We start from the raw sequence: 22,107 nt of genomic DNA, 5'->3' as shown, positions 1-22,107 counted from the left end.
TATTTGGGATTACAACAGTTATTAAAGTCAAATGTCATACTTTGTCAAGCACAATATCTCAGTATTCCAAAACAGGAGAATGAATCATGTTCTGTAGTATTAGTGGTTAAGAGAGTAGCCGTGGTAGTGGTTCATAGAGCACTACTTGCTCCAGAGTTGATCAGATCACACCTGCCAATTTGTATTGTGATCCCACATGTGCGGAGGTGCACACGTCCCACACTGGTCCATCACACTGGTGTGCACAGCTGCTGTAGTAAAGGGCTAAACTTGCAGAACTGCTCCCAGCCACAGTGCTCTAGTACAATGACCTGGTGAAACACATAAGCAGTCGGTCAAATGGCTGCTTCAGCTGAGGAAACCCTCATCCATTTCCAGGTAATAGGTCAGATTTTTGCTCGGGGCAGAAGTTTCCCATCTCCTTGCTTCTAGGGGCAACTCTGCCAACCCAAATCCTGACCTTAACCTTTATGAGCCCAATGCTACTTTCAGGTCAGCATGTCACGAAAATTTCCAGCGTGCCTGACTTCTGACAGTAGGAGTGATCCAGGAAAATACTTCGAAGGTTCTGCCAATCCAGCCCTCTCAAAGCCCTGCTGCTGCATAGGCTGCACACGTATCTTGTAATGCAGCTATCATTATAGCCTGACCTTAATGTCGGTAAGGTTCTTCATTGTAGTTTTGACAGCTCCAAGACGTCCACTTAGTCATTTCTGGAGATAAACCATTCCGCTGCGTGACAGAACTGTAAAGGAGAATTCACACCATCGAGCACACCAGGCTCCCAAAATGTGCTGGTAGCTCTGAAGAAATGCCTTATCACAGCTGAAGAACATGTGCAGCAGAAAGATTAGGAAGAGTGAGAGGAGCGACCCCAGGAGGAGGCTGGGCGTGCATTTTCTGCAGCTGTTCGAAATGCTCAGGCCCCGAACCATTCACCAAATAAGTTTTCAATTTCAGCACCATGCCACTGTCCATTGCGGCTCTGACTCCCATAAACCCTCAGGCACAAGCCAAAGCATGACATAACAGGGCGTCCTGCCTGGAAAGGTTTGGGAGGGCGAAAAGACATTTGTTGACGGGACTCTCTAACAAGACTTGCCAGCAAGGGACTTTGCTTTAAACATTGGGGAGGGTGGGGCAGCCCCACCATTAACCAATCGCTGTTGCATAAAGGGATGATTGAAAAGGGCTTCAGCCAATTACACGGAAGGTAAAGGAAGCTCACTTACTGAAATATGAGTGTATACATAATTTCTAACACCTAATTTCTCAACCCTCCAATTTTACTGTAAGAGATAAGCAGTAAGGAGTGAATGACAAGAAATCTCATTTTGTCCTTTGTTGCCAAATAATGATGTCCAGAATTTCAAAATGTTTCCAAGCACAACCTCTAATAACACAGAGCGGGGGAGGGGCTCGATCCTCTTCATTCGAGCCCCAACTTTAGGACAAAGACGAATGATCTAATTTTCTTTTCTTCAGCAGTTCTGAGAGCTTTATAATACTTGGAGTATTAGCAGGCAAGAGACAAGTGTGACATAAGTAGTGATTCTTCAAGGAAGTGAGGAGACTTAAGCATCTGCCCTCAGCCTGAACACTACGGCATTATGAAAACGTATTCCAGTGAAGCCCGTCTGGAATGAGCGCTGCGCTTATAGAGGAGAGCAAAGTCACCTATATTCTAACCCTTCTGAGCACGTCACGCTAACAAACCTGCGCCGTGGGTTTCGAAGTAATTGGCGCGGTCACGCGTCCCCTGAACTGTCAACTCTCACTTGTCATTTTTAGCCCATGGAAGCCATCAGATGTACCAATGCTGCTTGAGAGGCGGAGGCCAAGAATCTCGTGTTTCAGTTGCACAAGGTCGTGTAGTCCATCACCCCACCGTCCCGCGCTGTTGACGTTTGGCAGACAGGACGCATTCCACTCGACATTCACCATGTATGTTGTCACCAGCCCAACTTCAATTTTCTCATACATCACAGAATACAGGGCCCGGGAATCTCCAGCCTGGCTAGCCAGCTGGATGGCACTTTGATGAATGACATACCTTCAGCGCGTCTCTGAGCAGAAGCCATTTGCAATGAAACGAGTGAAGTGGTCACGCGGGTAACGCAATCCCCACCGCCCCCCCTCGTTCAACCCGTTTTGTTCCCACAAGGTTTTTACTGTGGCATTCTGGGATAACAATGGCTATATTTCATGTTGTGCTCCTCTTCAGCGAGAAGTAATTAACCGAGAATGTCGCAGGAATGCACCGGGGCATTAACAGCTCAGCTTAATTTACCTCCCCGAAAGAGTCTTCAGAAGAGGAAAAAAAACACTTTTCTCTGCCAGTGTAATCCAAACACTCCCTCACCTAATCAGGTGTAGCCCAACTGCGTCCAGCAGTGCTCTCCCAGTTCACGTGGGCTGAATTAAATTTGACTAAATCCCTCGTGGTCTAATCCCGAGACTCGCAAAAAAAAAAAAGAGTAAAGAGTTTCTTGTGGAAAAGGCTCAGATTTCACTGAGCTAGAGAGAAGAAATAAGGTCATTAGCAGGTCTGAATTGTCTGGCTTTGTTGAAGTACAAGAGTGGTCAGGGATGGTTTCATTATGGGACAGCGCGAGACATCTGGGAGGGCATGCAAATCTCATTCCTGTGTCAATCACATGTCCATTTGTGTGAGTGTGAGTGTGTGTGGGGGGGGTACTCTACTTCCATCCACCAGGCTCTCATCGTCACACAATGGTAATTAATCCCTTAGTGCATGTCATCATCGGCACAACTCTTAAAAGTTTATTACCCAAAATGCATTTCATTTCAAGGTAATGCCATCTTCCCATTTCATTTTTCTCTGACCTAAGAGACTGAATTTGATTTTTCACCAGGAAAGTATTTAGGTCACTTCATACATTGAGTGACTATGGCACATTGTACGCACTACAGGACTACGGTGGAAGCATCACTGACACAGATACAAACCTGCTACCTGCTATTTATAGCTTGGGGCAGACCAAGCAATCGGTTTCTTAAGTGAATGAATGACTTGTCTGCTTAGGTTTAGCTATGCTATTAGGTGTTTTGGTATGAGAGTTACATGTATGTTGTATTTCAACAGAGAAATGGAACAACCCAGCCAATAAAGTAATAATAAAATGCAGAAGAAAAAAAAAAACAATTGACCATATCAGTATATTACACACTGCAGTTGAAAAGCTCTGAAAAGCTGCTTCAGGAATGTGAGTCACATTCATAAATGCAGGCCAGGGTCTCTCTTTTAATGCTCCAAGTTGAATTATTATGACCTTGCAACATCTGTTTTTCCCTGAAAGTCAGTTACGGATTATGTACCAAGATGTTGCTCACTTTTACTCCCAGAGGCATGCTGTAACTCTCCGTGTGTCTGCACGTGGTGCACCATCATTAGAAGTGCACACCAGGATGTATTTCTAGTGCTTGTTTAGTTTGAATCCTATGTTCGCAATTTCATGAGGCAATCTCACAAGTGTTGCCATGTCAGAGAGATGTAATAATGAATTATTAGACTGTCAAAAAAACACTCTTCATGTGCAGTTATTTAATTCAGGATTGAATACTTTGTTATTCAGCGTTTGCTATTCCACTTTGAAGCTACATTTGTGAGCATTATGTTCCATGAATTTTGCTGTTATTACATACCGAAATTCAGCTCAGAGCATTCATCATCTCTAAAAGTGCTGAGGACGAAATTCCATGAAGCAATATTCTAATATAATACCGTGGATGTTCAGATATTACACGAGTCGTTTGATGTCCTTTTAACGCTGAGGCCAAACTTCAGAGACCCTGTACGAGCAGTTCTAATAGGATATGGCACGAGAATGATTTTTTGATGTGAAATTGAGAATTGGCCCCCAGCATTCTGTAACGTGTGAACTTGGTCAGCAAAGGATCCGCCGAGAGGGAAGAGCCCTTCAGAGACGGAACCAAACGTGATGGAACGTGAACAACGGAACGCGTGATGAAAATGAATAAATGACATTCAGTCTTATGTCTCTCTCTCTCTCTCTCTCTCTCTCTCTCTCTCTCTCTCTCTCTCTCTCTCTCTCATTCTTCCATAGGTTAACGGGTTTCCAGATGCCAGCACCAGTCACAAGCACTGGTTCCATCTTCTCTCTTCGTCTTACCAGCGATTTTGCTGTGAGCGCCCATGGATTTAAAATCTATTACGAAGGTGAGGAGTGTGGAGTGTGTTTTTGCTCAACCCATCTGCCACAGATGTGAAGATTTAACTATGCAGACGGCATCTACCAAGCCCTCCCGTCTCTCCCTTTTATGGCCGTGTAAAAGTACACTTGCTTACTGATACACAGTCCTATAAAAGGCAGTCACTAAGAAAAATATATACTAAAAAAAAGCTAAAGGGTTAATTAGTTCCATTTCAGTGCGCTGATGTCTTCCTGTTCCTGGTCTCACTTCTTGACTCCTGCAAGGATGTGTAGTGCTGACGGAATAGCACTGTGAAATTGAATGCGGTGACTCCAAATGACAGACCTCGCCATAACGCTGAGGGAAATGCTGAGAGCCGAAATGTCACCTCGTTACACATCTGTGTTTATTTGATTTGCTGGAAAAGAAAGACCTGACTTGAATATGAAACATGTTTCAGCCTCCCATAACAGGAGAGGCAACATGTCTAGATGACCCAGTGTCGTGGAGGTTCTCATTCCAAAACATCCTCAGTCCATCCGTCCTGTCCATCCGTCCTGTCCATCCGTCCTGCTTATAGTCCACCTTCCTAAAAAAAAAAAAAAAAAAAACTGACCGTCTGGGCTTCTAGGACAGTTTGGCAAAGCAGCTAATTGTACAGACTGTCAGGTCCCGGAATCATGTTGCAAAATAAAGTTCACTCACTTAGAGGTGAACATGCAAAGCAAAGCAGCTGCTGTGAGGTGTGTGAGTTTAGCTCGGCTGTGGGTTATGATTGGTTATGTCTACAGGGGCCTCTGCATAAGGGCAGCCCCCTTCTTGACTCCTAGCCATTAAACAACCGTCCTTACCACACACACATAACCACACATGCACAAACACAGAGAGACACTCTCTCTCTCTCTCTCTCTCTCTCTCTCTCTCTCTCTCTCTCTCTCTCTCTCTCTCTCTCTCTCTCCACCTGCCATCCTTCCGACCTGACCACAGGATGCCTTCCCCATCTGCTCCGTCATTTACACTCGGAATAATTCCGGCTCGGCTGCGGCCTTGGCTCAACCTTTTCAGCTTAATGTTCTTTGGAATTTTATGGGTTTTGGAATATTAATTCCACACTGGAGGGCACCGAATGCCATCACATCCGCAACGAGATGCGATCTCGTTATCATTCATTGCCACAGATTAGGATATGTAAATGAAGGATTGTCCTATTAAACCGAGCTGTTTAAGGGGAAATTTAAAAATGTTTCTAAGGGGGATCAGGCACAGCGACAGGTGTGACTTCACTTTACCATTCAAGTACTAGTTGCTGATGATCCAAAATGTCCATCCAAAAGTTGGTACGATGCCTTTATCTCTTAGCTGTGCTGGAGTTCTGCTGTGTACCTTTAATTCATGTCCTGCATGAATTAGTGTATGGACTTTGTGCTTAAGTGCTCCAGCAAACTCAACTTAACTTTCCTGGCCTTTTCTTCCCTCACATTAAAATATAAAACGCTCCACGATAACCATAGATGACGAAGCTGGCTGGATTAATTCAGCACCACGGGCAGCTCCTAAGTGGCCTCCATGCACTCTCTGGCCACGCTTCCTCTTATGCGTTTGTGCATTATGCATTTGTCGGTATATTATGTTGATTCTAAGGGCAGCCTGATAACATTTTCATAATGGAATTACATTCTGAAATTTCCTTGTCTACACTTTTCTAGGTATTTATTCATTCTGTCTTGGGCTTCTGGGTGTGTGTGTGCGCGTGTGTGTGCATGTGTGCATGCATGCGTGTGTGTGTGCGTATGTGTGGGTGTGTGAGAAACAAAGACAGTGAGAAGGGCAGGCTTGGGTAGACCAAGCACAGGGGAAAAGAAAACTCATTTTTCCTCCTGTCGGTCCTTCGTCACCCTGACCAGCCGAAACCATGTTTGACAGTTACTGCATTTGTGTTTATTAATGTGTCTATTGCCATCCACTATAAATCAGGCACCCTGTCTATGTTTGTCAAGGCTAAGATACAACAGCCTAACCTTTGTGTATGAGGCCACTTCTGGTAGAGCTGCCCCTCAAAAGCTTGCTGCAGCTTTGAGGAATCTCCCATGCTATTAGCAGCATGCTACTCATCAGCAAACCACTGTGGAAGGAGGACTCTCCGCAGCGTAAATGGATGAGTGCAGGCTGTGTCAGGAAAAAGCCCCACTGCTGGATGCACAATAAAAACCTGTCAAGAAATTCCCACCGAAATGCCTTTCCTCTGTTCTTTCCAAATTTGGAACCTCATTGATAGACCCACTACATTTGTACCTGTTCACCCACTAAATTTGCCTGGCATCCGCTTTTTCATGTGTGTTCACCCTAGGAAATTCTGTGCCCCGTCAGGCAGCTTTCTGCTGCACCTCCGCGCACAGCTAGCGTGTAATGGAGTTCACTAACGCAGATTGTGCAAGAGTCTTAGCTGACTTGTCTTTCAGGGGAAGGGAGGCAGCGTGCACTGATACGCAGCCACTCTGACAAACTTCCATCACCTTCAAATGCTGCAAAAAAATTCATTAGACATACAGCAGAATAAATAACTCTCCCCTCGGGAGGAGTACTTGCCAGCCGCCTCAGTTGTTCGGCTCACAGAACGGAGTGCTCTTTTTTGGAATGTGCACATCTGATGGTGATGGAGGCCAAGCTGAAAAAGGGGGAAACAGGAATCTGGAGGTTGGGTTTGCTCATTTTGCCCATAACATATAAATTGATTAGGAATCATCTTGGAAATGACTCAAAGGAATAACAAATCTCTTTGTCTTGTTTGATATATCACTGAATTGATTAAATAGTTCGATCTGTCCACTCATTACCTGACAGAATTCTAAACTGATTTGACAGAAAACAGAACTCTTAATTAACTATTGATTTGCTTTTTACCTTTTTTAAAAATCATGTATAGCTTAGGGTCTCGGCCCCTTTTTAACTACATAATGAACGATTTGAAGGAAAAATGTCCTTTTCTGGAATATTCATCCAAGCCATTAACTGTTTTAAACCGTTCTCTCCATTTCTAGCAGAGGTTCTTGGATTTTGCTTGCATGCCAGTACTCAGACAGAACATGTCCTGCTAGTTAGCTTTGACAGAGTGGGGCCATTTGTCAAACGTGAGGCTAAACGACCTGGAGTGCTTATGTTCGAGTTCCATGTCACATTTATGATTAGTTTATGTTTGTGTTTATGATGAAGGATGTCACGATAAAATTATATAAAATGAAGTCCCCTGTCCCCACGTTTGATAAATCGGGCAGGGTGTTGCAGGATGCGGGCTGTGTGCGATACATAAGCGAGTCGTGTCCAGAACTCAATTTTTCCTGAGGCTGTTTCTCATCGAGACACACTGTCATCACGCTGGGATGCAATTCTAAAGCTATATTTTTTTTCCCTCATGAGGCTTTTTAAGAAGATATAATACATGACATAAATATGCAGGGTTTTTATTTCCACCGACCCTGCGTAGTAATTATGGAGAATTGGCTCAGCTTAGAAGTCATTTTCAGCTCTAGTTGTCTCGCCCCGCCCTCCGTCCGTGCGGTCGGCCTTTCGGGATCGCTGCGGCCGAGTTGACTATGCATACGCGCTGTGCTTGTATGAGCTCCTGCAGACGGTGTCGCTTGCTGGGAGACTTGGCCTGTAATTACTTCTCGAATACAGAGCAGCGCCAAGTGTCTGCTCTCTGCACCTTCTGAGAGGCCAGGTTCGGTTCAGGCCTGCGCTCACCTGACGGGCCTGGACTCTAGCCCGCCTTCCTGTGCAGGAGATGCCTCATTTACCCCCATATTATGGCAGCGAGCGTCCAGACGGCTGTGGTGCAGACTGAGATGGGTAGGGGAGGATTAAGGGTGAACGATTGGGGAAGAACGCCAAGCTAATAGAGAGTGATTACTGCATTGCTGCAGAGGCAACATTTGATGACTTTCTAGTGTTTGCTCTCATTGCGGCGATGGGGGGCGAGTTGAATAAAACAGTCCCCTGCGTTTGTTTGTGTGAGCACGGCTTAAGTGTGAGCACGGCTGGAAATGCTGAGAAGGAATGTCGGGAAAATGGAGCTTTCCCAAGACAACGTGTTTCCACAGCCCCAGTCTGCAACTCCAGAGACTAAGCCACTCATGATAGAATGGATTCCACGGCTCAGTGTACCAGCTCGTATAAATCAGCACTGCAGGCACGTTCGTACCCGTCAGGTAATTGGTGCCCGATGCCGAGTTCATTTCCATAGTAACATCCTAATCTAGAGGGAGGGGTGGGGAGTGGATTGGGAAAATCGCTCCTGCTGCACACCTGTTCCTTGTTCCCTCTGTGTCTATCCTTCCGCCCATTAGTAGAATTCCAGGGAAGAGAGGGGCAGACTGCAGAACAGATCATATGTGGGCCCTAAAGCCCTCCAGATTCCTTCAACATTTACATTTGCATTTATGGCATTTAGCAGACTCTAGAGCAACTTACAAAAGTGCTTTGTCATTTAGTCATAGAATATCCTAGTACAGTGCAGTAGGTTAGAGTCCAAGATACCATTGAACTAGAATACTGTGAAATACAGGGATCAGTGCTGATACCTAGTACAAAATACATAAGATCTATCTTAGACAATGATAAGTGCAGTAAACTATAAGTGCTAGAGTTTGTTAAACAACATAAACAATACCCTGCAATAAGTAGTAAATTAGTCAGTCAATGTGGGAGCAGTGTCAGTCGTCCTTTAAATATTCTGCCAATAGACAGTCTGCGTTTAAAGACTGACAGAGACTCTGCTGTCCAGGCAGCAAGCGGGAGTTCATTCCACCAACATAGCCTCCCTCATCGGACTTATCACAGGTATTGGCTTATTTCTTTGTTCCTTTGCCTCGTCTATCAGCCAAACATGTAGTAACACCATGTTGTGTAATTGAATGACTGCACTCTGAGGTGCAGCGCCTCCGACTTCATGCATGACGGTCACGGTGTTATAGTTCACGTGGTTACAGATGAACCTACTGCACAAGTAGACCAATTCATGTCAAGTTCATAATTTGTGGAGATGTTAAAGTACCTTCTGCTTTCAGTCATGGTCTTATTGCCATGCAGGTTTCTGTTCATCTTCACGTCACTTGTCTTAAAAGCTCAGAGCCATGTTACACTGACTAAAAGACAAGTTCACTTCAAATGTTAAAAATATAGTGTGGACAGTCAAATGATTAGGAGAGAAGGTGTCAGGAGTATAATTAGCATGAAGACAGATGGCACAGAAATTAAATTAACACTCAACTGCATATGTCAAATCTACTCCGGTGAGAAATGAATCATTTTCTCTTTTTCTTTTTTTCTGTGTAAAATACGTGCCTCCTAACTCATTTCTTTACTAATTTTATTCATACTGGATAATATTATATAATATTTAAATGCTGCAGGTACCTGCTGTTTGTTACCTGACAGAGAATGCTGTCCACCATTAGTAAGTTTGGGCTGCAATTACCATCAGTAAAGGAACGCTCCGACTGCAACTATATCAACGGAATGTGTTCAGCTTCGATTTAGCATTAAGGTCTTTATGAGCCACTGTTCCAGGACCACTCAGCGACATCTTTCCCCATTATTATTTTGATAGCTGTCCCCACAAATAGACCTTGCATAAGCTGCTTTTAGTAAAACCCCATTGCTAGCAGTGAAAAAGGTGAAATGACCTTGTGGAAGATCTGACTGGTGGAAGATCCATCTGGCTGAAGAGCCATCTGGTTGAAGATCGTTCTGGTTGAAGATCCGTCTGTCTGAAGATCTTGTTGACGATTCATCTGGTTTCCACTCGTGATCCATGCTTGTGTTGGAGTCAGATTTTTGGGGAATTATTCTCAGGAGTGGTCATTATACTGTACACTCATCTCATTAACACACGGTCAGTCCAGTGGCATGATGTGTTAGCCCAAAGCCAGTTATTCAGTAATGCCTGCCATGCTGTGTTGTGTGAAAGCACAGCTGTGTTTCTCACTGTTTGGGCTGGTGAGGTTGTCCAAGCTCCACACCTGCTGCCACCTGTCCTTAAGATCCCAGAACGATCCTGTGACATTAACCTGGTCGTGTTCATTTCTCTGAGGTGGGAACATTAAAATATGTTGAGGAATTTGCACTTTATGGACCCACTCCAGGTGAGAACTAATTTACCCAGGGGCGGTTTGCCCCGTAGCCCTCTCTTCGCTTCTTTAAATGCTGAAGCATTCTGCCGAGCAGATCTGCTCATTAGTGCCTAATCTGTGTTAAACTCCCTCCCACCCCCTGATCACCTCACTTCGGCATCATTAGTTACCGTCTGCTATGTGTTCTTTTTATTTTCATATAATTTTTACCAATATGGCAAAAGCTGGTTTAAAAAAGATCTGAAAATCTGCTTCAGCAGCATTTTACTATCCTCCTTCTACCACCCTTTAACTTTCTGTTTTTCATCTGTGTTGGCTGACTTTCGTGGAAAAGACTAACCCGTCAGCTTTGTTGACTTTTAGGCGAGTCTTTCAGTGCCGAAGGTTTGCTGCGCGTAATGCTGAGGAATATTGGAAGAAGGAGGAGTATAAAGCTGTTAGTCGGTAGATGTGTTGAGTGGAGGTAAATGTTAAATGGAGAAATTGTGAAGTCCTTTATTGTACTTTCACACCAGTTGACTAACTCATAGGTCCAGACGTCTGCACAGGCCGGAAGAGGATCTGTTTTCAGGGGCTTCTTTTTCTAGCTTAGTCACAATGCTAGCACACATTCATTTTTACATTTACATTTACGGCATTTAGCAGACGCTCTTATCCAGAGCGACTTACAATTGTGCTTTGTCATTTACTCATAGAATATTTCAAAGTACAGTATAGTAGGTTAGAATTAAACATACCAATGAACTAGAATACTGTAGAATACAGGGATGAATGCTGATACCTAGAAATGCAAAATACATAAGGTCTATCTTGAACAATGATAAGTGCTATAAACAATAATTCCTAGAGTTTGTTAAAAAAACATAAACAGTGCCCTACAACAAGTACTAAAGTAGTCAGTGAATAAGGGAGCAGTGTCAGTTGTCCTTTAAATATTCTGCAAATAGATGGGTCTTCAGTCTGTGTTTGAAGACTGCAAGGGATTCGGCTGCCCAGACAGCAAGCGGGAGGTCATTCCACCATCTTAGAGCCAGGACAGATGCTTGTCTCGATGCTTGTCATCCATGAGACCTGAAGCAAGCTATTTCAAGCCGAGCCATACTTGAGGTTCGAAGTACTCAAGGTACGGATCAGGCTTTGACCATTGACCTCATGTATGAAGGTGCTGGTCCATTTTTGGCTTTGTAGGCAAGCATCAAGGTTTTAAATCTGATACGTGCAGCTACAGGGAGCCAATGAAGGGATCGCAGCAGTGGAGTAACGTGTGAACTTCTGAAGATTGAAGACCAGTCATGCTGCTGCATTCTGGACAAGTTGTAGAGGTTTGATGGCTCTTAGAGGAAGACCAGCAAGTAGCGAGTTGCAGTAGTCTAGCTTTGAGATCACAAGAGACTGCACAAGCACCTGTGTAGCTTCCTGCGAAAGAAAGGGTCAAATCCTTCGTATGTTACAGAGGAGGAATCTGCAAGACCGGGTTAGATTAGAAACATGAGTTGAGAACGACAACTGGTTGTCCAAAGGTACGCCCAGGCTACGGGCAGCTTTGGATAGTGATACCAGGGAGTTCTCAAAGGAAACAGTGAGGTCATGGTAAGGGTTGGGAGTACCTGGGATGAACAGAAGCTCAGTTTTACTGGGGTTGAGCTTCAAGTGGTGGGCTGTCATCCATGACGCAATGTCAGTCAAGAATGCCGAGATACGTCTGGAGACCTGCGCGTCAGAGGGTGGAAAAGAAATAAATAATTGAGTGTCATCTGCATAGCAGTGGTAGGAGAAACCATGAGAAGATATTACATCACCAAGAGAAGTATACAAAGAGTATACAAAGAGAGGGGAAGGGGGCCCAATACTGAGCCTTGTGGAACACCAGTGGAGAGTCACCTGATAGGACCATCTCCAAGCAGAGCCAGTCACACCAAGCCTGGAAAGAACAGAGAGAAGAATGTTGTGGTTCACTGTGTCAAAGGCTGCTGAAAGGTCTAGAAGAATCAAAACAGATGACTGTTTGGCAGCTTTAGCAGTTTAAGTTTCTCAGTCACCACTATGAGGGCTGTTTCTGTAGAATGTGCCGGTTTGTAGCCAGACTGATTGGGATCATGCAGCTGGTTCTGGGTGAGAAAAAGACAATTGATTTTAAACTGCTCATTCAAGGGCTTTTGAGAGGAAAGAGAGAAGTGATACCGGTCTGTAGTTGGTAACACTGAAGCTGTCAAGTGTGGCCTTCTTGAGGATTGGTATCACCCTGGCAGTTTTGAATGCAGTAGGCACGTATCCAGAAGATAAGGAGATGTTGATGATGACAGAGATGAAAGGAAGCAGATCTCTTGCAATTGTCTGGAACAGAGCAGAAGGAATTGGATCCAGCAGACATATAGTCGGATTGCTGGGAGTCAGGAGTTGAAGAATTTCATCTGTGGAGAGAGGAGAAAAAGAAGTCAGAGAGTTGGATGTTGGGGAATGCACGTTGGTTGGAGGAGTAGGAATAGAGGAAAAGGACTGGTGGATTGCTGCAACCTTCTCCTCAAAGAAGGTGATAAAATCCTCTGGAGTAAGAGATGAGGAAGGTGGGGGAGAAGGAGGATTAAGGAGAGAAGAAAAAATAGTGAAGAGCTTGTGTGGATCAGATGATGATGATTCGAATTTCGCTCTGTAGTAGGATGACTTTGCAGATGTTACTTCCAGTGAGAACTTGGAAAGGAGAGACTGGTATGAGCTGAGGTCTGAATCTACGTGAGATTTCCTCCACCGCCTCTCTGCAGTCCTTCATTCTCTCCTGTGGCAGTGAAGTGTTTCTGTTAGCCAGGGGGCAGGTGGGGAGGACTTAGCAGGTCTAGAGGAGAGAGGGCACTCATTCATTGATGAGGAGAGTGTAGAAATGAAAGTATTTGTAGCTGTATCCAAAGAGAGAGAGGATAGAGAGTCAGGGTGAGGAAGGGTGGACACAATAGTAGAAGTAAGGAAAGAGGGAGTTATGGAGTGCAGATTGCGATGGAGGGAGGAGGAACATGTTGGAGAGGACTGGATGGAAAGAGAAGGAAGGGAGAGAGAGAAGGATAGACAGTGATGGACCGAGAGGTGGAGGGGGGTGACTGATGTCTGATGTTGTGGTGGTGCGGGTGAAGATCAGGTCCAGAACATTGCCCGCTTTGTGACTCAGAGGAGAGTGGTTGAGGGTGAGGTCAAATGCTGTCAACAGCGGAAGGATGCAGGAGGAATGCAGCATGTCTGATGGAAGGTTGAAATCATCAAGGAGAATGAGCGGATTTCCTTCAATGGGGAATTAACTCAGAAGGATGTCGAGCTCATCAATGAAGTGATCTAGGGAACCTGGAGGGCGGTAGATGACAATGATAAGAGGTTTGGTGGGGAAAGACACTGTAATGGCATGAAATTCAAAAGAGGAGATGGAAAGAGTAGAGAAGGAAAGTGGAGTGAAACGCCACTCTCGAGACATTAGTAAACCTGTGCCACCACCCCTGCTGAGACGCCTCGGAGAATGAGTGAATGAAAAGGCAGAGGACAGGGCAGAAGACTCGGAGTCGCCGAGTTCTCAGGGGTGATCCATGTTTCTGTCAGAACCAGGAAGTGTAGGGAGCGGAGGGATGCCAGTGCTGAGATGGAGTCGGCCTTCTGGACCGCAGACTGGCAGTTCCAGAGCCCTCCTGCCACCACGATATGTGATGGTGCTGAACGTTGTGAGTCAGTGAGGTTGCTGAGATTGCGACGTCTATGATTGTGTGGAGGAGATCTGTGGGATATATGGACAGGTATTGTGAAGCACATTTCTGATGCTTGATTTGTGGATGTATGAGATAAAGGATTGAGGTAATAGGAAAAGATACTTAGCTGAGTTTGTGAAGTCCTGTAGGTGAGATGTAGATGAACTGATTAAGAACACCACCAAACCTCCTCCAGATGTTGATTACATGTGTCTGTAGCGGAGTCGTCCTAATTTAACTCAGTTCAGTAAGTGCTGAGCCCGCCCCTCAATTCACACCTAAGGTTGTAAATTGAGCAGGCTGCGCGGGCTGTCGGTCGATGGAACGTGATGGCAAAAGAGCATGTGGTGGGTTTAATGTTTGGTTTGCAGATGTTGTAAAGGTAGTATGTGCTGTTTCACTCGAGGGCTAGCCAGTAGGCCACATTTGATATCCTAGCCATAACTGCCTGAGGGAGGTGAAAGTGTAAAGATATCAAGAAGCAGTAACACTAGTAGTAATGCATTGCTTTGATAGAAAAATCATTGAGGCAACCCCCCCCCCCCCCCCCAAAAAAAAAACTTTGAGTTGCAGAACAGCAGAGACTTGTGCCAACATTTTTGAATCTGGAATCCGTGTACACACCAACCCAAACACCCCCTCCCTTACACTCCCTTCTTTCCGTAGAACTTCGGAGCAGCTCCTGTGGAAACCCTGGGGTTCCCGCAAAAGGGATTCTGAATGGCACCAGTTTCAACGTGGGGGACAGGATCCGCTACCACTGCGTGCCCGGCTATTCTCTGGACGGTCACGCCCAGCTGACCTGTGTCACCAGCACGTCCAGCGTGGCGGTGTGGGACTTCCCAATCCCCATCTGCCGAGGTGAGGCTTCATTTACCATCGTTTTTACTGAAAAGTGGTCTAAGCAAAATGTCTTATGCTTATATTATACCTGGTAGGCTTAGATCCAGTACAAGAGGCTAGGAAGTAGTAGATATACCATGATTAATTAGTTTTGCTTGCTCAAAAGTATGACGCACAAAACCATTGCTCAGTTACATTTTTATTTTCTTTTGCTACTTTCTTGATGTCCTGAGGCCTGGCGACTAAAGTGTGCATGCGTATAACTGGAGCAGTGATAACACTCCCCCACAGTAAAACAACTGGAAACACACACAAAATCCAAGCTTGTCAAAAATGTGTGTTTCTATTTTTATGCGTTATACCAAACCAAGCACACCTTAGCGTGCAGTGTACATTCGGCTGGAACTTTACCCGTGAAAGCACGTAACGAAACGTGGCATTTTCACCTTGTCGCGTGTCAGACGTTATGAATAATTCAGGCGTTGCTTTAATCTATAATCTTGAAGATCTTTGTTGTGGGTCCAAGGCAAAGGGGATTAACTCTGACCCATGACCTTTCAAAAGAGTAGCAGCATTTGTCCTGGAGATAGATTCCTTACCCGCTTGCTTGCCAAACATCGATACTTGTTGATGCTCAGCATAATTTGGGGTTGGTAACTGGAGATGTGTGAGCGTGTAGAGAAGACGGCCCCTTTTCATGGAGAGAACCCTTCACGGAGAGGAGGCCCTGGCTTGTCGTCTCGTTTGACTTTCGTGCGACTTGTGTAACTTGTGCATCCGGAGAGTGAGCTCCGGCACGGAAATCATCTGTTGGCTGACTCGTATTAGTTAGTGAGATAACTTTGGCCAGTGTTTTAAAAACCATTTAAAAAATCACACCCTTTGCATATATTTATTCTGGAGAGAGAGAAAATGTAAAAATGGATGAACATATTAGTTAATTGCTGCAGCTCTAACAGATCAGAAGGACTATCAAGTGAGATCAAGTGAGAAAGAAAAGCACAGGTCGTCTCAGCAATAATAACAGTGGCTTGTTGTACACCAGGATAATGCATTTCAGCATAGCCATGTGTGGCGTGTGGGATGGCGAACTGACATTATAAATCTGGCTTACAAAATCCATGTGCCCAAGGCAGGCTGATTCCCTTTTGGTGACGATCCCGGTGCCTGGAGGCCTGCCATTGCTAAAGCAGACATACACCGTGACCTTGCTGCTGTCACAGCGATCTATATGGTGCTGAAGTGCATGATGGGAAGGCTGGACTGGAGGGGGGTGGTGGGGGATAAGAACGAACGTGCTCCTCTCTGCGCACACCAGCTGGGATGTAGATCTGTGACCAGACGCACTGCTGAAGGCACTCGGTCGCAGAGTGTTCACACGGAGACTCCCAGATTGCGTACATGTACTATAAAACAGATTCTGTGTTTCTTGCCCTGCTTTTAAAGGATGTAACATTTTTAAGTGGAGGTGGTTAAAAATGGTGTGAGATTGTGTGTGTGAGAGAGAGAGAGAGAGGGGGAGAGAGAGAGGGAGACAGATTTTTTTTTCCCCTAGCTGCTGTGCAAAAGAGCCACTCCGGCTTTTCGTTCTCTCTCGGCCCTTTCTTGAGTCTCCTTGGAAAAGGAGTGCGGCCCTCAGAACAGGCAGATGTTCTTTTGATCTTGCTTCCTCCGAGAACCTGCCCATTCTCTTAATGTCAGATCACATCCAAAAGCCTGGAATCTCCTCTTCCCCATTCATCTCCGAATGGTCACCCCTCCCCTGCCGCATGCCCCTGTCCGGCAATTAAAGCAGGGTTCCGTTGCATTCATGTGGAAGATATCATAAGAGCCAGATGGAACCAAGCAACCCAGAGGAAAACCTCTCCCGAATGCCACAAAACTCTTCCAAATCGGACATGATGGACGCCGCCACTCGTCTGGCGGATGCACACTCGTTCTCCTCTGCGTGACCCGTCTCTGCCAAACTCAGAAGTGAAGCAGTCGATTAATTCTGAGTTTTAGGAGTCTGTTTTTTTTTGTTTGTTTTTACAAAATGCTTCCCCATAAAGAGAACTTTGTGTGATCTGAGCATGGCTCCACCACGTGGCAGCGCCCACAGCAGGACGTGCTTCAGCACAGTGTGACAGATTCACTTCTCTTGCTGTAAAAGTCAAGTCGGTGTCACTTACCTCACACCCCGGCTGAAGACTGACTACTTCACACACATCACCGCTAAGGAGCTGTTTGTCTCTGGGTGATGTTGAGCCTAACATGAATATTGAAAATCTGGCATGAAAATGTAATGCAGACTGGCAAGGACATTAACATTTCAAAGGCTCATTTTAAGATTGCTAAATTCAGGACCCACAGGAGGTGGCCCTTTTAGTGCCTGAGCCAAAATCCTTGTGCAGTGCCCACCAGCGATACACATAATTAATGAAAAAATAATATCGAAATGCCATGTTTATAAACTTCAAATGCACTCTCACATGGATGTGTTTTACACAGGTTGATGTTTGTTTATTTCACATTTATTCAGAACACAATTTTGTATTCACAGTAGAAATAGATGGTAACACTTCACTGAAGGCTACATGACACTTCCATAAGACCTTTATGTTAACAGACTTAAACATACATAAACATGTAATAAAGCCTTATTCCTAAAAATGCTGGCTGATATTAATGCTGCTTTTGACAACTTTACTGTCATGTTGACGTAACAACTATGTCACATGACACAGATGTTTGGTAGCGTCAGGATGTGCCATATCAGTGGGTGGGGGGAAATGACACAGCACGTTATGACAATGACACAGCACATTATGACAATGACACAGCATGTTATGACAATGACACAGCACGTTAAGACAATGACACAGAACGTTATGACAATGACACAGCACATTATGACAATGACACAGCACGTTATGACAATGACACAGAACATTATGACAATGACACAGCACGTTATGACTGACACAGCACGTTATGACAATGACACAGAACGTTATGACAATGACACAGCACGTTATGACAATAACACAGCACGTTATGACAATGACACAGAAAGTTATGACAATGACACAGCACGATATGACAATGACACAGAACGTTATGACAATGACACAGCACGTTATGATAACTGACTTGGCAGCTTGGCCTTTTTAATTTGATTTGTTTATTTTATTTATTAATTTCGTATGTTATATTGACATAATGCTGATGATATGACACGGTTTGCCAAGTGAGGCTGCTGGTAAGCACTGAGGACTTCGTAAAGGTGCTCTGTAGTAGCTCCAGTGCGGTCGTAACGGTGACATGAAAAACTGACACAGTAACAATTTATTTTAGTGTTACTAGTGTTATTTATCTGTTTTTAACTGATGGTTTTTCTCCTCAGTTAAAAAAAAAACATGTTGAAGAAAGCTCTGGGAATGAAGGGAGATATACAGGCACAACAGAAGATAAGGAAACCTCCAAACACAACAATGTGTTTTATCAATCACTGCAATTTTTATCATTCAACTTAAATGTTACATTCAGTGAATGTGAATAACTGGGATCAGTCAACCTTTCAAGTTGACCCAAATAAATGAATAAATAAATAAAAATTAAAAAATGTATACTTTTACAACGCAGAGGGTGTGTCGTGTCTACAGAGTATGCAATCATCAAGGAATAGCGTTCTGGATATTACCAAGCAGTGGGTAATGTGTCGCAGGAAGTTGTTGAGTGGTCTAGCTAGCTAGATAGTTAACATTAGCAGGATAAGTTAGCTTTACCTTGTCCACTTACCTTTGACTACTTCTTATCTAGCTAGGTTTGTGTGTGTGTGTTTTGTTCATTCCAGGTGTTTTAATTCTAAATACATGGTATAACATGTACTGCAATTTTTTTCAAACACCCACAAGACATCCTATTTAAGTACTAAAATCACTGAGCATCACTGACAAGCTGGTAGAGGTTCTTTTCCCTGTGACGTTAATAAAGCACTTTATGAATATAAGCTAAACATTTTTTTCATGTATGATTAATTTTATACTATCTATCTTACTTTTAATTGTAAATGGCAAAATTTGTAGTTCAGTTTACTTAGGGGCTGATAAATGTTTATGTATGCTTAATATAATTGTCATGAAGGTCTTATGTAGGTGTTCTATAGCCTTCAGTGAAGTGTTACCTTTAAGTGTTACACATACATTGCAAATACATTTGTAAATAATTCGAAATAAATGTGACATAAGTGAACATCAATCCATGTAAAACACTTTTACACATTCATGTAAGAGTGTAGTATGCCATTTTTATGTTATTTTCCTATATTATATAATATGATGTACCCTTCTAAACAATGCCCTGAAGTCTTAACAAAAAGTCTCATTAATGCCCGATCAAAGGACTCTTTACATGTCTTTGGTATTTGGTGCATAAAATGAAATGTATTTGACACCCTGATCAATATCTATATGTCTTCTCTCCTTTTTGGCGGCTGTGCTTCTGAAGGGATTGACCCCCCCTTATGGGAAATATGTCTTGATACAGTCATTGATTTCCTTAAACACTTTTTTCTCAAGCTGTGAAATTAAAAGGTAGGACAGTGATGGAGTTAAACAGGCATTTTATAACCTCAATCAAAGCGGCATCAGAACTGCAGTACGGTAAATGGAGATAAATTCAGTAGGCTGCCTGTTACGACATTCCTCAGCTGACGTTGCATTGTATCTGCATAACTGAACAAGCAGAGCGTCTGAAAAGAAAAGAAGTTAGGAGAATTTATGTCTATCCCATCCTTTGCTAATGCATTTTCATTGGCTGTTTGTATTAATATGAGGTTGGTTTATGATCAACCCTGTGTGAAGGGTGAATATTTTAGTCTGTAATTGACTCAGGTCTATTATTTGTGGATTATGGGTGCGTCTACAAATGCCTGGTTCTTTGAGTGGTAATCCACAGTACTTCGGTAGTAAGGTGGGTTTATATACCAGGATTTACAGCTGTTTAAAATGAGTTTAGACAGAAGGATTCGTTTGGTATGGTATCTGAGGATCCAGAGGAGATGACTGCTATGCCGTCCATCTAATAAGAGGCAGAGGGCAGCAATCTGCAGTTTATCCTCACGCTGTTTCATGCATCCGATAATGAGAATCCAAATTAAATCATAAAAAGCAACGTTAACTGTTGATAGCACGATATATTTATTCTCTGGCCACCACTATGGTGAAAAGGTGAGAGGTGAAGGGGAGTTACGCAGCTGGCCAGCACCTGGAACGAGGAGGAGAAAAAGTTCCATCGTGTGCAATACATCAACATCATACAGCTTCCTGAATAACAAATGTGTGCATTAGGCAAACGTTACAAGCCAGCATGTGAGGGAGGTCCGGTCCCTCGGCACCTCTCCCGTTTATTCATTGTTTCCTGTTACCGTGATCCATCTGGAGAGTGGTGCAGGGAAGGAGGATTTGCTTAAAATGGGCCTTTAAGGGCAGAGCGGCCCAAACACGGGGCAGTTAGTGACCAGGGGAACACAGGCTGGGGCCTGCCTGCGTGCGCAGATGCCCACGGGGTGCGCTAAACCTTCAGGACTGGCAGCACCTCAGGCACGCCAGGGTATTAGCTCAGATGTAGCAGGAAGAAATTTGGATTTGGATTCGGGGATTATTCTGTCACAGTAAAGCAAAGGTAAATCCAAGTACTAGAAATTCATAAATTCAATTAAATCCTTGTTTTTTGACTCCAAAAATGAAAATGGAGGTAAAAATAATAATTGGAACTGTTCAGCTGTACAGAGCAATATTTGGACACTCTGAAGTCAATTATTCACCGATATTGTGCAAACACCGCAACTGTCTCCTATTTCAGATGTGCAGCTAATAACACTCATTAACTGCTATTGTGTCTCTTTTCAGGCTACACGGTAATTGCATCATTAACCAATTGATTTTCTTTTTTGAAACCAAATAAAGGTTTGATACACGTCATGTAATACATGTAAAAGAACAGGGCAGGCGAAACGTAGCCTACAATTAGTTGCGGAACCCTTGAGTGATATTGATTGGTCTTATTGTTGAGTGTGTAATGCAGGCCAGCCTCCCTGTGGTTTTTAGTGAAGAGCACAATAAGGCTTTTTCATGTTTATAGAATGAATGTTAATTGATGTTAGAAGCCCACTTGCCAAGCAGCGCAGTTGAACGAGTGTTTCGCAAGGTTTCACGGGGGAACCTCTAAGCATTTAAATACAACGCATGCCGTATTCGAACCCTGGTTAGCGTAGTAGTCTGATTGGTCAGCAGTCAAGACATCAGGACACCCGAGCAAGCGCAGTGCCGCATCAGCATTGGATTACGACGTGTATTTTTTCCTTCTGGTCCCTGCAGCAGAGGATACCTGTGGAGGAACATTCCGGAGTTCCAGCGGCGTGATTTCCAGCCCGGATTTTCAGAACGACTACAAGAGCAGCGGTGAGTGCACCTGGACCATCGTGGCCGACCCTGGAGACACTATCTCGCTGGTCTTCACCGACTTTCAGATGGACAGCAGGTTCGAATACTTGGAGGTGGAGGGATCGGATCCGCCATCAGTATGGTGAGCGTCCTGGCTTTCTGTCTTCTGTCACAGTTCTGCTCTCCTTTCTTTTTGTCTTGGGCTCTGATTTTCATAGTTTGAGACACACACACACACACACACAAATACACGCATATATCAGTTTTTGGAGGGGTTTTTCATGGTATGGTGGGTAATGGGAGGAACAAGCTGTACTTCCGTCGTCACACTGTGATAATGTCCTCTGAGATTCCATGGAGTGTATTCCAGCAGTGAAGCAGTGTTTTCATCCAAAGTGACATTCTAAGTTTGTGGGTGTGTGATATACATATAAATGCACATGTATGCTGACACACACACACACACATGTATGTATATACATACAGTCACCAAGTTGACAGTTTACCTACCAGTCCATTCCCAGTTAGCACATAGTCAGTCAACTACACAGTCACATATATAAAAGGCAAATAAGTAGAATGCAGGGACAGAGACTGGAAGCAGACTTCTTCAGTGGTTGTGCTCAGAAAAGCCTCCAAATAGCATTTGTTCAGACATTGAAACAGATGTCGACATTACAAAGACATAAAGGCTAAAGGATAAAGACCTCAGCGGAAACCAGGTGGACAGCTGCTGTCAGATTTACTCTGGTATCCTGTAAACTAACTTATTTTCCGCACTGCTTTCAGAGATACATATGGGAGCCTTGGTAATTA

The 22,107-nt window shown here is 44.1% G+C and overlaps 1 protein-coding gene across 1 annotated transcript in view; it reads left to right on the top strand.

The window, feature by feature from the left end:
• csmd3a (CUB and Sushi multiple domains 3a) overlaps positions 1 to 22,107 on the top strand; it is a 143,788-nt gene that overhangs the window by 17,082 nt on the left and 104,599 nt on the right. The window contains exons 3-5 of the mRNA XM_035526376.1: positions 4,089 to 4,201; positions 14,690 to 14,884; positions 21,226 to 21,433. Of these exons, the coding sequence (XP_035382269.1) occupies positions 4,089 to 4,201; positions 14,690 to 14,884; positions 21,226 to 21,433 (516 nt within the window). The remainder of the gene's footprint in view (positions 1 to 4,088; positions 4,202 to 14,689; positions 14,885 to 21,225; positions 21,434 to 22,107) is intronic.

Source organism: Electrophorus electricus, chromosome 5 (genome assembly GCF_013358815.1).
Source record: "Electrophorus electricus isolate fEleEle1 chromosome 5, fEleEle1.pri, whole genome shotgun sequence".
Lineage (NCBI taxonomy): Eukaryota > Metazoa > Chordata > Actinopteri > Gymnotiformes > Gymnotidae > Electrophorus > Electrophorus electricus.
The sequence above is the reverse complement of the archived record's forward strand: the minus strand, read 5'-3'. Positions and strand labels throughout refer to the sequence as shown.